This window comes from Egretta garzetta, unplaced genomic scaffold (genome assembly GCF_000687185.1).
Source record: "Egretta garzetta isolate BGI_Z169 unplaced genomic scaffold, ASM68718v1 scaffold59, whole genome shotgun sequence".
NCBI classification, from domain to species: Eukaryota; Metazoa; Chordata; class Aves; order Pelecaniformes; family Ardeidae; genus Egretta; species Egretta garzetta.
The window spans coordinates 1,018,902-1,035,540 of NW_009267230.1; the positions used below are offsets into that span (position 1 = coordinate 1,018,902).

Genomic DNA, 16,639 nt, shown 5'->3' on the forward strand with positions numbered 1-16,639 from the left:
GGAGCATCCTCTGGGCGCTGGGTGCAGTGGGTATGGAGGAAGTGGTCCAGCCCTCCTTGCACCCACCACAGCAGAGGGAAGGTGATGGGAGGCAGAAGAAGCTGTCGGAGTGGTGGTGAAGATGACAGTGAAGGAGGACCGAAGCAGGGTGTGTTCCAGGGTGCTGAGCAGGAGAGCTGGGGAGAGGGAGATGGTGGTGGGCTACATCTCAGAGGGAACAGGGCCAATTCTGGGTCCCACCAAGGTGGTTGGCCTGTGGCTTCATATCAGAGGCCCCCCTCTGCCTCACCCACAGCCAAGAAAGTGAGTTTGAAAGCATCAGAGTCTGGTTTCTCCTAAGAAGAGCAAGCAGTGGTGGTGCAGGGAAGGTGTTTTCTTGGGGACAGTTGCTGCAATGCCAGCATCATCCAGGAGCAGAGGTGGCAGCGAATGGCACACACACGACTCCATGTGGAGCAGACTGGCCCCACATCAGCGCCTGGTCTCAAGCAGAGGGAGAGATGCCCTTTGTGCATAGGGCAGGGCTGCAGGCAAGCACTCTGGCAAGAGGAGCAAGTCACTCGCCACCACCACCTCCCTCCTTTCCCAGGGGAGGTGAAGCCCCTGTGTGGACATCACCTCCCACCCACAGCAGGTGAACCCCTAGGATCAGCATGGAGAAGACCTCTGAGTGCAGGGCAGGAGCTCTGCCAGGCAGAGAGAGGCTCTCCACAGCCCCAGCATCCCTCCTCCATGCTTGGGAGTGGAGTTTGATGCTGGCAGCTTCACAAGCTGCTCCTGGAGTTGGTCAGTGCCAGGGGACCATTGCTCAATCCAGAGATTTTCAGGCCAAGAGGGATCCCTTGGCCTGCATGTGGGCTTTGGAGGGGGTTGAGAGCCCTCCCGGGACATGAGGACTCATGTGCATTGCTATTCTTAGAGTGCACAGAGAGTCCTCTTCCATCCCAGGCTCCCTGTGCCCAGCTACTTTCTGGCCACGACAAAAGGAGAACATGGGTGTACCCAAATCTTAGTCTTTCTATGGCTGTGCTATTGCACATTGGGAGTTTGAGTTGTCAGGAGTTGAGCAAACCCTTGGTGAGGAGCAAGGCTCGCTCTGCAATGGGCAGTGCCGTTCATCACAGCCTGTCTGTGATTTCCTCCCAGCGCTCCAAAAGTAGCTGCAACTTCAAAGCACGTTGCATAGCTCACAGCCAATTAATACTCACTTGAAATACTTGTCAGGTAGCAAGAAAATATCCCCGTATCCCCAAAGCAGAGCAGGGCTAAGAGAGAGATATCTGGGGTGGAAGGTGACTATGGCAATCCTTCACCCTTCGCAAATATGATGTGCCAAAGCTTTGAATCCCCTAAGCCCAAGGGCTGAACTCAGCCACATTACTGCAGGGTAAGTAGGTTTGAACGTGGATCAGGCTCCCAGAAATCAGGAGGTGCAAGGAAAGTGCAGGATTTGGGCTTGGAGGGCTCCTCGCCCTGACCCAAGTAGCCCTGGGGAGGAGGGATGCTCTCTGCCCAGGCCAGGTTGTTTCCATGTATCTCCAGCACTGGCACCTCCTTGAGAGTGGTTATTTTGAGCCAAGGCAGCCATACCACTGACCTGGACAAGAAAAGGTGATTTGCATCTAATGAGTTTGGGAAAACGTTGTTCTGCGTGTTGGCTGCTCCCCTTGGAAAGCACAGGATGCAAAGCCCTGCCTGCTGTGCCAAGGGGTGTGAGGAAGGATCCACGTGCAAAGCTTTACCAGCCACCCTCTTCTCTTCCAGTAAAGCCGGACCCTCCGGAGAGTGTTGTCGCCAAACCCGTGCCCAATAACCCTCGGAGGCTGGAGGTGTCGTGGCAAAACCCCTCGTCCTGGCCAGACCCTGAGTCTTTTCCGCTCAAGTTCTTCCTGCGGTATCGGCCCCTCATCCTGGACCAGTGGCAACATGTAAGTGATGCTGAGCTGGCCGGGACGGGGGGGAGCGGGTGGCTGGGAACAAGTTGCCCTGGGAACAAATGGTCAGGGACCAAAAAAAGTGTCTATGTACTGCCCAGGCAACCCAGACCCTTTTTTTCTCCTTCTCTGTCTCCCCTCCCATCTCTCTTCCCCTCCATCTTTCTTTCTAACTCACATTCTGCCTACAAATGGCTCTGCAGGCTCTCCCCGCTCCACATTTTCATCCACGGCCCCTATCTACTTTCCATACATATGTTCTATATAAAACCTGCCAACGAGATGTAAAAGGCATTTAAAGTATAAATGTCACCACATTTAAATGTGCCTCTGCCACATTTAGATTTTGAACTGAAGATAAAATACCGCTTGCCGTAACTCAGAGCACAGTCATGGAGCGATTGCCGCGATGTTATCGTATTTCTTACTTTTATTTCTTGTTTCTTTAAAAAAAAAATAGTCAATGAAATCCTTGGCAGCCCGGAGGACAGATTTCATTTGTTAGCTGCAGGAAGATAACGAACAGGCTTTTCCTTTTTTTTTTTTTTCCTCTACGTGCTGCTTGCGTGCTCAGCTTGTGAAGGAAAGCAATCTGCTGCTGGGGGAGAGGTGCTGCTACTCTGGCATGGCTCATCCAGCATCCCCTCTGTGCCGAGCTGGGCCAGTTGAAAGCCAATTAGGTGCTTTGCTTGATAAAGTCTGTTGCCCCCCCCAGAAAAAGACAAATAGGAGGCAGCACCCAGACCCCCAGGAGCTCACCTGCATCGTGGAGCCAAGCAGGGTTTTCTGCTGGGCAGCTCTTCTTTGGGGAGAGAAACAGCTGACATGGCTCATCCAGCATCCCCTCTGTGCCGAGCTGGGCCAGTTGAAAGCCAATTAGGTGCTTTGCTTGATAAAGTCTGTTGCCCCCCCCAGAAAAAGACAAATAGGAGGCAGCACCCAGACCCCCAGGAGCTCACCTGCATCGTGGAGCCAAGCAGGGTTTTCTGCTGGGCAGCTCTTCTTTGGGGAGAGAAACAGCTGAGAGAGGGGATGGGAGGCTTTGCTCATGTCTCTGCAAGATGTCAGTGCCTCGGCGGCTTTTTGGTTTTGCATTGGTTGGGTTTGTTGACGGGGCGGCACCTCAGGTTGTGTTTCAGATTTGAAGCGCTTGCTGATGGCTTTGAAAATCAGAGAAGGGTTGGGAGAGGGTTTTCCTGCTTGTCTCTTTGCCCTTCACTTCCCTCCTGGCAGCAGGAGAGCGCCTGCGGAGCATCCCAAGGGGTAAGAAAGCAGAGGTGGAGTTTTGGGTATTAGTTTGCTGTGGATATTTTTTTTCATTTGCGGGGTAAATGCTCAAATTGTAGAAGCTGTGAAAAAAGGGGAAGAATTAATGGGAAACAGCAAACATGGAGTCACTTTTTCCAAGGTGTGAAACCATTGTGGGGAAAGCTGATGTTTTTACCCTGCCACAGTCTGATCCAGCCAAGCACCCTGCAAATGCAGGGGTTTGCACCCAAAAATGGCGGGAGAGCCAGTGAGCTGCCTCCTGCCTCGACACCCTAAGGGTGGCCAGTCCCTCCACCACTGGGTATTAGGCATCATATTGGTGGGGTCAAGCCATGCCAGCCCCCTCGCCGCAGGGCCTCTGAGGAGATGGTGTGGCCTCTCCATCACTGCTCTCAGGCAGGCAGCAACAGTGGGAAATACACAGAGGTGTTGGAGACAGTGGTGGCATGGCCACCCTGGCTGGAAAAGGCAGTTCTAGGGTAATAAGACTTGGTTTCTCCTATTTAAAGATACCCTGAGCTGCAGAGAGAGTTCAAGGTACCAGCCCTCATGGTGGGTGCAAGGAGGGCTGGGAAGGGCTCATGTCCCAGCGTCCTGGGAGGGGAGAGCAGTCCTGGGTATGGCTTTTAATCAATATACCCTTGCAAGAGACACGTCCCCCATCACTGGCTGATGGAGAAGTGTGTTTGGGGAATAATTTGCTCGGTGATCAAGTGCAAGCTATTCAGCAAGTGAGGTACCAGCCTTGTTTTCCGACTCTCTGCCCCGCCAGCTGGGTAATGAAAAATCTGATTTGTGGATGATTTGAGGAAAACTGCCACTATTCATCAGATGAATTATTTGCGAAGCCTAATTCAATCAGCTCCCAAACATCAGGGGATGGCAATGCTGCAGAGCAGCCAGAGCTGCTCCGACCCCAGACCCCCTTGGCATGTTCAGCCTGCTTAGCACAGCAGGGCACACTGCAAATGCGGGGTTTGCACCTAAAAATGAACCCCACAGATGCCAGCGTGCTGGGAGCCATGCCCAAGCCACACTGAGCTCTGTTTTCCTTGACCTATTGCTTGTTGGCATCTTGGAGGGTGTCCCCGTTCCCCTAAAATCCAGCCAGCAGAGGGAAGGACATGGTTTGGTAGAGCCAAGCCTAGCTCAGCCGTCCAGCTTGTCCTGTGGTGGTGGTGTTGGGTCTCACCAGGAACAATCAAGTGCCCTGAGAAGGGATGCAGCAGTCATGCATGCCATGCTTGCATGGGGGTGTCTTAATTCTTGCTGAGGTGAAGGGTCTCCTGCCGCAAGCTGCCCCCAGTCTTGGCTCATGGTGTCCCCAGTGACTGCCAGCACGGAAAAGCCATTGCACACAGCCTGCTTGCTGACAACGGGGCAGCTTGGGAGCCTGACAGGGAGAGGAGAAGCCTCTGCCAGCAGCCAGGAGGAGCCGGGTAACCTCATGCTCTGGCATGTCCCTGTGTGCCCAAGGTCCCCAGGCTGAGCCCCATCCCTGCCTCCTTGTGGCAATGCGCCCATGCACTGGCTGTGGGTTTTAAGCATCTCCTGCCACCCCCTTGGCAGCCCCGCAGGACACCCAGCATCTCCACAGGAGCAAACCCACCAGGGAGCGCCGGAGACTGCCCAGAGCCAGGAATATCCATGCAGGCCCCACTTGCACGTGGCATTTCTTGGCAGAAGCAGCAGCTCCCCTTTCCCCCTCCGCCTCCCGTTATCTTTGCAGGGTCTGATTTATGCACAGCACCTCGGCAGGCAGGACTGAATGAGCACTAATAGGATCAGATGGATGTCGAGCTGTCGAATACCGTAGGGCCTGATTCAATCAGCGTCTGCTTTCTCCCAGGCTCTTCCTTTCAGGATTTTAATAATGCCAGGGCTTGGCACCAGAAGATGAAGCCATCCGTGGCGGGAGCGGTGGATCTTATCGAGACCTCCGCTGCGCGAGCTAGCCATAAATGCAGTTCCCGCCCAGAGAGAGACGGTTGGTGCTTGGCCCAAGCATTTCGCCCCATTGAGCAATACCTGGGGCTGACCCAGAGCCGGGGGGACACCCTCTCCCCCTTCCCAGCCCTTTGCAAAGGTGGGTTTGAGCCCCAGCATGCCATTTGCACTCCCTTTCCTCTGCTCCGCAGCGCCTTTCCGCTCAGGCCACTTAGCAGCTCTCATGTTGCAGTTTGCTCTGGGAATTATAATGATGTGCTCTGGGAATTATTATTGTGGAGAGATGATGATGATGATGAGTTTCCACGTGAGCTGGTGGCGGGGTGTGTTGCCGGATGCTCCTTGTACCATTGTGCCACCTCTCAGCAGCTCCCTTGAACCTGGGCACGGGCATTTCCCAGCTGCTCAGGATGCCACCATGTCATGTCGTGTCACATCAGGTGGCCACCGAGTCCCCTCTGCTCCACCAGCATGGAGCTCGCTCTGAAACTCAAGCAACTTTAAAGCCACGCTCCTCCCTTTCTGGAAGAGGGGCTGGTGGTTTCTCTGCTGCCAGAAGGGAGATGGGATATTTGTAGCCTAAACGGGTTTTTTTATTCTCTCCTTTTGGCAGGATCTCCCCTTCTGTCTCCTAAATATAAAACATTAAATGTTTAGGGTATCCTTTATTTTTCTCCTGCTTTTAAGTTTGTAATTCAAGCCAGATTAGCGTGGTTTCCTCTTCTGTTTTATAGCCCCATCCTGGCCCCAAGCGAGCTCTCCTAATGCTCTCAGATGTTCCTCTAATGGCTTACCTAGGCTGGAACTGGATACCCTTTCCTAATGGATTGCTAATAGGCTGTTTCTGGTTTTACAGGCTCCTTCAGTTAACTCACAACAGCAGCAATCGCCACGCTCACACATGCGATCTCCCCGCAAGCACGTCTGCATGCTCACCCCTAGGTGCAGGCGGGTGGCCAGGCACCATCCTGCGCATCTTTGGGGACCGCGGGGCAGGTCTTGCACCCGATTTGCTCCCACCCCATAGCGTCTGCTGGAACAGGATCTCCCTTTTTCTCAGTTTTCGGGGGGAGGTCGTATGCGCTGAGAACTGACCAGCTCAGTGCACATCCCGGGAGCGTGGCAAAGCTCAGAAGGTATTTCTTAAGCAGCGTCAGAGCTGGCGGACAGACCGAGGGAGGATTTCCTCCAGTGGGTTGCCAGCAATTTGCAGATGCCGTCGCGAAGTCTAATTGAACCCATTGGCCGCACTGACAACATGAAATGTTAACGAACCGTGAGGCGGGCTGCGCCTCGGATCTTGAGATTTGCAGTAAAAGGTCATGAGATATTTAAAGCTAATAATGTGGTTGGATTCTCTCCTTCCTCTTCTGTTTTGGAAGCATTAGAGCCATGTCCATGAGCATTTGCAAAGGCTGGAAACATCCTTCTTTGGAAAAGCAAGCAGAGGTGCTCCCACCATCCCAGGATTTTAAGAGCTAGGGCCACAGAGCCCCCGACACAGGCATCTGTGCCAGCTCTGCTGCTGAGCAGGCAGATGATGGGGATTTGGGGACAGGAATGAGCAACTTGTGGGTATTGCTAAATACTTAGTGGTTGGTGTGAGGAGGGCATGGTCCTCTGGGCTGGCCACCGTCACTCATGTGACTGCCAGGGTGGGCTCCAGCTCATCTCCCCAAACCAATCGACATTTTTCAGTCAGATAGGTGAATCTCACAGGCTGTCTCTGGAAGATTCCTGCCTTGGGGCAGCCTGTAATAACCTGAAAGCATGTGCTAATGCGTATCCTGCCTGCGACGGGCAAGGGGGAGGGATGGGGCCAGGGAAGGCAATTAGTGCCACCGCCTGCCCGCTGCAGCTTCATCCCCACCGGCACAGCGGCAATGTCACTTTGCGGCGGGTGCACTCCTTCGCACCCATTTGCACCCCCCCACACACCCCATGCCTCTGCCGCTTTGCCTGCACACACCCCCCCCTTCACAAGGCAACCTTGGCAAGGAGGTCACCCTGAGAGAGCTGGGTTACAGCTTCACGCCTGGTAGATTTTATTGCGGCACTTCTCTCCCTTCCCCTCCCGGCTGCAAAGTCAGTGATTAAAAAAAGAAGGGGGGGGTGGAAAAAAGAAATTAATAGGTGGGAGCAAAATGTTGATGCTGTAATACTGTCACTCACAGCTTGGCATGAGACAGGCAGGGCTGGAGCAGAGTGCCTTTGACAAGGATGGAGGCGGGAAATGCTCAGAAATCACCTTTTCCATCCCTGCCCCAGCTCCAGGGATGGAGCTGGGATTGGGACCCTTGGCTGGAACTGCCTGGGTGCTCTCAGCCCACAAGGGAAGTGCTGGTGACCTCAAACTATCAAGCACCTGGCAGGATAAGGCAGCCCTGACAGTGCCACTGAGCAGCAGAGCACCCATGCACGCACCCCTGTGCCTGTGCTTGCCTGCATCCTTGTGCAGCTACGTGCAGGCGGGACAGTGCCGGCAGGCTGAGCTTTCCCTGCCTGTGTGCAGACCATGCCTAGCAGGCTGAGCTTTCCCTGCCTGCGTGCAGACCATGCCAGGCAGGCGCCCGTGCCCTGCAATGCCCATGCACAAGCTGCACCCATCGGCTGTCAACCCAGCCCACTGCATCAGGGTGGTAAATGCATCAGCAGCCAGCAGATGCCGGCGCCGGGTAGGGTTAGAGCTGGTGCTGAGCACCCTGAGCATCCCCAATCCCATCCTCCCCGCAGCCACAAACAAACACAAGCTCTTCCAGTTGTCACTTGGCAGGAGGGGACAGTGCATCTGGAGATAAAGGGTCCCGTTATTAACGAGCTTACAGCTCTGCTTTCAAAGATGCTCTTTTTTTTTAAGCCAGAAGGGAGCCGTTCAGCCACATCTGGTGTGACACAGCCCAGGCTGCAGAGGAGCCCTGTGATAACTCATCCTCCCAGACCAGCAGCAGGGCTGAGCTATGTGCAGCAGCAGCACAGCAGCCTTTTCGGGGGGAGTGACAGGAGGGACCGCAGCTCAGACCCTGCTGGGCTCCTCCACTACCTGGCTGACAGAGAATTAGGGGGTCATTTGCTTTCCCCAGCCTTTTAGTTACTCCAGAGTCTGGGCAGAAAGTTTTGTCTGGGGTTAGCCCAACTGATTCCTGCAGCGCTGCGGAAGGAGGAGGTATTTGGGGGCTCGTTTATTAGTAATGAATGTCAGATCTATTTGGTCTCCAGACATGGCTTTGAAAAGAAAAAAGCAAAATGTTTCTTTTCCACTTGGCGACATCTTTTCACGGGCTGCGGTGGCTGTTTGCAGCCACCCTCCTGCGCTTCCCAGCAGCAGGGTGGCTTGCTTGGGGATTACCCCTAATTTTGGTTTAGCCTGTTCCCCAGAGCAGGTGGGAGCCTGCTGGCATCCCCCTGTAATCGTGGGGACTGAAACAGCAGCTGCTTGTGTAGCATGAGTCCCTGCAGCACTCCTTGCAGCCAAGTGGAGGGGTCTGGCTGTGAAATCAAGCCCACTGGGGTGCCCCATCCCCCTCCCAGTTCCCATTTCCCCCACTCCCCAGGATAAGTCAGGGAGTATCCAGAGGTGGAGGAGGCTGTGAGGACGCAAGATGTGCTCTTACGAGGGGGTTCCTTCTGCGTTCCCCTGCTCGCTGTGCGTGAGCAGATCAGCTTCACCCTACAATAGCCAGGGTGCTCCTTTTATTTTGGGGAAGGCCCACTCGCCCAGGCTCGATACGACACCTGTGGCAGGCACATGGTCTCTGTCCTGGCATGCACTGAGATAGTGCATCCCTGCCGTGGGATGGAGGGCTGCCAGCCCCCCATCCCCGCATTGCCAGCTTCCCAGCAGCAGAGCACCCCCTTCCCACACCGGGAGCCATGCTGGGGAGCAGGAGGTGTCAAGGAATGGAAAGCAGAGACACTGCCGCCACGAGGGAGCTGGCAAACACATTTTCATGTGGGATGCAGAGAAGGAGGCATCTGATCCCCTACTTCTCCCTCTCCGCCTCCTTCCAACACATACCAGCCCCCAGCCCAGCTGCCTGGGCAGGGAGGATTGGGTTTTTCTTCCCCCACCATCCCCTTCCAAAGGCCATCTGGGCTTCAGACTTGCCTGTGCATCACCCTGTTTGCAAGTAAATGCTACCTGGTCGCACTGGACCAGGAGCAGAGCCCGGGTGGGAACGGAGTGCAGTGACCTTTTTTACCGCAGGGGCACCCTGGGAGGGTGGGCTGGGGGCAGTGGGAGCTGCAGGGGGGTGTCCAGGGTGGGGGATGGCTTCCTTAACTCCTGCTGTGCCGAGCACTGCAAGGCAGTGCCACCAGTCTGCAGGCAAGGACTGGGATGAGGGCACACATGGATGTCCCTTGCTGGGGTGCATGGTGTGGATAGCTCATGTGGATGTCCCCAGGCCTCCAGCACATGTGCAGGGGGGACCAGCATGGACAGGGGGAAAGCCAAGTGCTGGGAAATCCTCCCCTCCACCTGCCCTGGGTGTCTGTTCCCATCCCGTCAATGCGGCACTGGCCCTTGGGCTTATCCTCGTGCTGGGGGCTGTGGGTGGGCACTGGCCATCCCTCTGCAGCCCCATTATCTTTCCAAGCAGGCTGTCCATGGCAGGGAATGGGATCCCAGCCCACACTGTCCTCAGCAAGCTGTCGGCTGAATTACTGGGTTCAAGAGCTTTTTTACATTTCTCTCTCTCTCCCCCCTGCTCTCCCTCTCCGTTTTTTTGGGCTTTTTTTTTTTTTGCAATGCTAATAGCTCTGCATTGCACTGGCTACTGATCCCTCATTAATCTGGGCAGCACTTCACAGCCAGCCAGAGTGACTTTTGGCAGGTGCACAAAGGCAGGCAGCGACATACAGACCCCCCCCGGCCAAAAAATTTACCATGCGCAGCCTTCCTCCAACTTTTGTCTCTGTGTGGCAGGGACGCGGATTAAGGAATTTCTCCCTCTGCCTTTGATGCTGTGTGCCCACCCGTCCCCCCACGACCTCCCTAGTGTCCATCCCCCCTGCCCCAGCTTTCCCTGTGTCCATTTGGACCCAGTTCCCATATGCTTTCCCATCTGCTGCTGCAGTTTTGTGCTGAGCCACGGGCACCCACCCAGGGACTTTCTCACCCACCATGGCAAATGTTGGATGTGTCTCCCAGCTGCCCAGCTCAGAAGTGCTGCATGCAGACAACGTGTGTGTGGGGGGGAGAGGTGGATGCTGTTATCTATGCCTTCTCTTTTCGTCTGCTGTCTAAAGAGGAGCTCAGGGCAGCATCCTCCCAGGTCCTACAGGGAAGGTCCTCCAGGTCCTCCAGCCTGGGTCCTGAGGGAACATCCACCCAGGCAAAGCATGGCCTTGACCCCGTTGTGTCTGCAGACATTCAGCTGCAGACTGGCTGTGGCTGGGGAGAGGTGGGAGTTGCTCCCAAGGGGAAGCACTCAGCTGGGAGGGCTCTTTGTGCTGGAGAAAACGCTCCGGATGGTCTCCAGCGGGACCTCAGCAGGGCTGGCCTGCCCACAGCCTGCTTGCTGCTGGCCTCAGCGAGCAGCCTGGAGGGCTTGGAGGGTGCTGAAAGAACTAAAGGGACCCACATGCCAGTCAGATAATCCCAGCATCTCTCCAAGTCCTGTGCTCACTCCCTGCTTCCGAGGCACCCCCAGCCCAGCACAGACTGAGCCGGGAGAAACAGGCTTGCAGGGGGCTGGCAGCTCACCCAGCAAGGTTTTGTTAATTGTCATTAGGAATTAATTGAGCTTGATTGCCTTGGCATTGCCATCCAAATTGGTGGATGCCACCGGACAGCTGATCCCATCCACTCTGCTGTGTGGAGTGCACGGTGCTGCACGTGCATCCCACTCTGCAGTGTCCACGAGCAGCACGACGGTGAGCAGCGACCGGAGCTGGTGGCAGAGGCAGGGGACAGCGTGAATCTCAGGGTCTGGGTGTCATGGACAGCCTCACTGTGCTTTGTGGCTGGGGGAGTGCCCTGCCGAGTGCAGAGCTTTGCACGGGCCAGGTCATTCACAACCTGGTGGGACTCCTGTCCTGCCTACACATCCCTTGGTGCCTGGGCCATGAAGGTGTGTCCCTATGAGAAGAGGATGCAGAAGGTGTCTCCTCAGCTCTGCTGGGTGCAGTGGTGGGTGCCAAGAGCCTGTCCCCTCCAGGGAGCCTGATCCTGCTCGGGTTTTGGTTCTGGGCTGAGGAGGGATGGAGCTTGGTGCAGTTGGTGGGATGGGTCTCAGCCAAGACCCCTGTGGGTTGGAGGAGGCATACCCTGCAGAAGGGACCAGCACCTTCTTCAATTTCTTTTCCCCATCCTCCCTTCTGTCCAGACCTCACAGTATTTCAGTTTTCACCTATCCCTTAAGTGAAGTGGGCCAAGACTCTTTTCCTGCAGGATGGGCTGTGCCCAGCCCCAGGACGGGAACAGCCACTGACCCTGCCATAGCCTGAGTGAGGGACCTGCAAACTGCTAAACAGGATGGGTCCAAGACTGACCACTCTTCTCAGTGGTGCCCAGCAACAGGACAAGGGGCAATGGGCACAAACTGAAGCGTAAGAGGTTTCAGTTGAATATGAGGAAGAACTTCTTTACTCTGAGGGTGATGGAGCACTGGAACAGGCTGCCCAGGGGGGTTGTGGAGTCTCCTTCTCTGGAGATATTCAAAGCCCGCCTGGATGCTGTCCTGTGTAACCTGCTCTGGGTGAGCCTGCTTTAGCAGGGGGGTTGGACTGGGTGATCTCCCGAGGTCCCTTCCAACCCTTGCCATTCTGTGATTCTGTGATTCTGTTACTTGGATGTGAGACAGCACATGTGACCCAGGGCTGGCTCTCAGCCTCTTCAGCCTGCTGGAAACTCAGGGAGACCCGTCATGGAGCCCCACCAGGGTTGCTGGGCTCATCTGTCTCTAGTGCCAGGCTCCCTCCAGCTGGGGTCTGACTTTGGAACCCCTTGGCGGGCATGCCAAGAAGCTGTCCCCATGCCAACGAGTCAGACCCAATGGCGAGTCCCATGGTGTGGTGGAAAGGAGTCCCCTGGAAAGCAGGGGTGCACCTGGGCACCAGTTGCCCCAGTGCTTTGGCTAACGGCAGTATAAGGCTCGGGCACATGTCAGCTTGGCACAAGCCCTGCGGTGAAACTGCCGGCATCCCTGCTTACATCGCAACTGGCACCATGGTTGTCAGCCCCAGGTTGGTGGTGCAAGGACAGGCAGGACTCTGCAGACTCCTGCCTGCCCCCATCCAGCCCCAAATTCTGAAGCAGTGGGACAGACGCACGCCTTTCTCCATGCTGCTCCCCTGCCAAGGTTTGGTAGCAGCTTTGTGTCAGCTGGGCCTGCCTCCAGATGTGCTCCAGATCTGGAGCTCCTGCGGGCTCTGGGTGGCGTGAGCAGCTGGGAGCACAGAGCCTGAGGGTCCTGCCATGCCGGGCGGCAGGCTGGATGTGGCCCTGGGAGAGGGGATAGGGAAGGAAAGGCTCTCACCTGGAGGAAAAAAGCAAAACTGACCCCCTCCCTGGTAGGGATTGCAAGAGCAGCTGTAAAAGTCAGGTTGGGGGCTGCAGTTTGCATGCCAAAGGGATTAAATCTATGCTGTTGTGTTGCATGAGCTGTCCTGAGGGGGACTGGAAAAGGGCTGGGTCTTTCTCAGGGTGGGCTCCTGTTTTTCAGGTACCACTGTGAGCAGTGGGATGATGAGGTGAACCACACTGGCCACTGGGCAGGCCGTCACACACATCCCTGGTGTGGACACCATCCCTGCCTGTGCAAAGCCGCCATGCCAGGGCAGCCTCATCCCGCAGGTGCACTGGCCCACGTACCCCCGGGCACCCTGATTGTGCAGCTTTTCTCTCTTTGGGCTTCAGGATGTGAGCAAAGACCATGCAGAAATTTTCAGCTCCATCTTGCTCCTGTCATTGAACTGAGTTCTTAATAAAACTCAGCTGCCAGTGCTCCCCAGGGCAGTGGGATCCTGTGCCTGACCTTCTCCTAGGTGGCTGGGGACATGTGGAGGCCCCCACGCCCATTGCACCATGAAGCTCCCCCCACCTGTAAAGTGCCGCTGGTTCTGCTCAAGCACAAGCCCCTGGCTGGGCACCAGCGCTTGCAGATGGGCTGCATCAGACCCGCACCATCCCTCATCCTCCCAGAATCTTTATTATCAACACGTGTCTGGCGAGAAGGTGGTTTGTGTCGGCCAGGGCACAGGGGAAGGGCGAGGGGTGCCTCGTGTCTCCCCCGTGACATGCACAGGCAGTGCAGGGGGGAAATGAAGCCGGCAGCATGTTAGTCCTCAGCCTCAGAGACGGGGTGGAGGGCAATCTCCCATGCAGCTTCTGTGGGGTGCTGCTGCCCTGGTCCGTCCCCTCCATGCCTGCAGGACCCTGAGGCCAAACCCGGCTCCATCCCCGGAAGGTCACTTGAGTGCTGAGCCCTCCTCTTCTGTCACCCGTGTGTGTTTGCTCACTGGTGTCTGTGCGATGGGGGTGCATTTCTACTGGGCACCTGCATCAACTTGACCTTGATCCAAGCTCCAGGTAGATCAGAGATCCCCAGAAGGTGTGGACACAGTCTGGGGTTAAACCATTGCACCAGCAGCCACATCCCCAGGAGGGTGGCAGGACCTCCCATGGCCCAGGCAGAGGTAATGACAGGACAGAGGGAATTTTTCTAGGAAAGACGGCTGGACACAGCTTGATCCTTGTCCAGGGGCCCAGCCAGAGTTCTGCAAGCTAAGCCAGTGGGATGCCAGCAGGCACAGGAGCAGGGTGGCCAGAGATGTGCTGCTGGGGGAAGCCTCCTCCCAGCACTGGCAACGATGCCCAGAAAGCATGTGCACACATCCCAGTCGCTGCGTGGATGTCCAGCTCCCAGCCGCCTTAACATGTCCGAGCGAAGCCTGTCCGCACATCTGCTAGTTTCTGGTGACCTCTAGAGGAAGCCGCTCTGCTCCAGCACCACGAGTTTGGAAGCGGGACTGGGGTCCCACCAGACCTTTGGCTTAGCTGCAGCTGGAGCATTCTCCCCCTGCATCCCTGTCCTGGGCTCATGCCTCTGCCCAAAACCCCATAGCATTTCCCAAAGTGCCGCCAAAGTCTTGTTATCACCCTCTAGCCAATCTAAACATGCTAATTGTCTTACACCTCCCTGTGCCGGGGGTTCCTCTGACCACCCTCCCCTCTCCGCCGCTGCCCGCAGGTCGAGCTGTCAGATGGGACATCGCACACCATCACGGACGCCTACGCCGGCAAGGAGTACATCATCCAGGTGGCCGCCAAAGACAACGACATCGGCACGTGGAGTGACTGGAGCGTGGCTGTCCATGCCACCCCCTGGACAGAGGAGCCCAAGCATCTCACCACTGAGGCCCAGGTCACAGGTGAGAGCCCCCCCCAGTACAAAACAGGCTGTGCCCCTGGCAGGGGGCAACCCAGGAGTCATGGCTGAGGATCCCCCCTGTCTGGCTCTTGCAAGTTTGGTCAGCAGCCAAGGAGGTACCCCCAGCACCTCGGGGGGCTGCAGCCCTTCACCCTGTGCTTGGTCCCCACCCATGGCCCTGGCAGTAGGTGCATGAGGGGTTCTGATGTTTATTATAATTATCATTGTGATTAATAATAATAATAACAATAACAATACAATAATAATTATATATAATTTATAAAATAATAATTATTATTATTATTATTGGTGGTGGTGGTTTTGTTGTTTTGTTGTTGTTGTTGTTATTGTTATTGTTGTGGTTGTTGTTTCTCTGTTTCTAGGAAGGAGCTGGGACTGTGTCCAAATGGGCGTTATCAGCCCTCCATTTCCCAGAAGGGCTGGAGCGGACCCTGCACTGGTTCCCCCGGCTGGCACCGGCGGCGGGCCGGGGGAAGCACTGGTGTGCAGGCAGGCAGGCAGCGACCAGGCTTCTCCCTTAGGGCTGCGTGCGTGAGCTGGCCAGATGTGCGCAGGGGAGGGGGAGTGCTCAGCCCCCCCACCCTCCAAGGTCTAGGCCAGCTGAGCGTGTAGATCCCGTCACGTGTGTGCAAGCCATGCACTGCCACGGCCACGCACGGACTGCTGCAAGCCCTGGGAGTGTTCCCTGCACGGGGATGCGGTAGGTGCAAGCCCCACTGCCAGCGGGTGGAGGTACCTCCTGCTCAGAGACACCCCCCTCCCATTGCAACACAGCACCCAGTAGAGCACCTGGGGATTCAGGCAGCACCAGGGGTTTGCAGCCCCTCATCCCTACACCCCTACAAGGAGTGGAGGCACACCGTGCTGGTGTCAGGGTTTGGGGTTTGCTTCTGTGCCCACCTGCACAATGCTAAATGCAAACACAACCAGCACCTGCCTGCTCCCTGCGCAGGCGCACGTGTGTCCCTCACGCACGTGTCCCTCGCACGCTGTCCCTGTGCATGCGGCTGGCTGCAGCCACGCGGGGCTGATGTGGGACACCCTGGCTCTTGGATAGAGCCTCGCTGTGACAGCTCAGTGGGGTCTGAGAGGTGCCAAGACAAATCCCCTGTGGCCCCCAGCATTGCCCTGTCGGGGGGTGGGGGGAGGGGGCACTCTGGGACCCTCTGGATATGACCAAAGCTGCCTCAGCATGATGCTCCATGCCCTCCCTGCAATTGGGCAGTCCTCCATGGGGACGGACACCCCATCTGGTCCTGTACAGAGGAGGACAAGCCCTGCAAGCCAGCCCAACAGCCACAGCCATGCCTAGGGCATTCCCTGGGTGGGGGATGCTCTCTGCAGAGAGCATGTCAGAGAGCAGAAGTCACAATGGCATGACAGGTCATGTTGTCGTGACCTCTTAGCCAAAATTCCCAAAGAGCTGGTGCACAGAGCAGCCCGGCTGGGCAGGATGGGGCCCAGAGGGATGCCCAGTTCTGCCAGGTGGTGGAAGCATCTCCAAGCAGTAAGTCCAGTGTTAGAGCAGGGAAAGTCTCATGGACCATACCATCCCCTGGCTCATCATCCCAACCCCCCAGCTCAGCTCTAGCATGCCATGGCACTGAGAGGGGCAATCTGGGGACCGGAGGTTGCCGTGTCCCTACTGGCAGGGGAGGGGGGCTGCCCCTGCGGGACACGTCCTGAGGCACCCCAGCTCCCTTCACCATCCACTCTTCCTCCCTGCAGAGACAACGAGTGCTAGCACCTCCTCTTTCATGCCGCCCCCCACCACCAAGATCTGCGACAAGGGGGCTGTGGTGGGCAGCGGGGCCGTGGCAGTGTGTTGGACAGCTGGACTGGTCTTGGCTGCCTATGGTGTCCTCTTTATTTAGTGAGTATCCCTCAAATGGGGGGAGGGGGAGGGAGAGACACGGTGTGGGTGCTGAGAGGGGACAGGGGCTTGGGGACTCCAGGGGCTCCAGCATGGTTGGGAAGGGGATGCTCCAACCAGGCTCTGGGTGAAGGGCATTGAGAACGAGTTGCTTGGGGGTTTCTTGCAGGTTTTTCTGTAAATGTACCAAATCTGGCTGCTTTTCCAAATTGAGTGTTCTGGTG

General features: G+C 56.4%; 1 protein-coding gene across 2 annotated transcripts in view; it reads left to right on the plus strand.

Annotated features, from left to right (window-relative positions):
- Positions 1-16,416, plus strand: part of CNTFR (ciliary neurotrophic factor receptor) — a 215,629-nt gene extending 199,213 nt beyond the window's left edge. For both annotated transcript variants that reach the window (XM_035902723.1, XM_009647268.2), the window contains 3 exons: positions 1,765-1,928; positions 14,342-14,522; positions 16,271-16,416. In XM_035902723.1, the coding sequence (XP_035758616.1) occupies positions 1,765-1,928; positions 14,342-14,522; positions 16,271-16,416 (491 nt within the window). The remainder of the gene's footprint in view (positions 1-1,764; positions 1,929-14,341; positions 14,523-16,270) is intronic.
- The last annotated feature ends 223 nt before the right edge of the window (positions 16,417-16,639 follow it).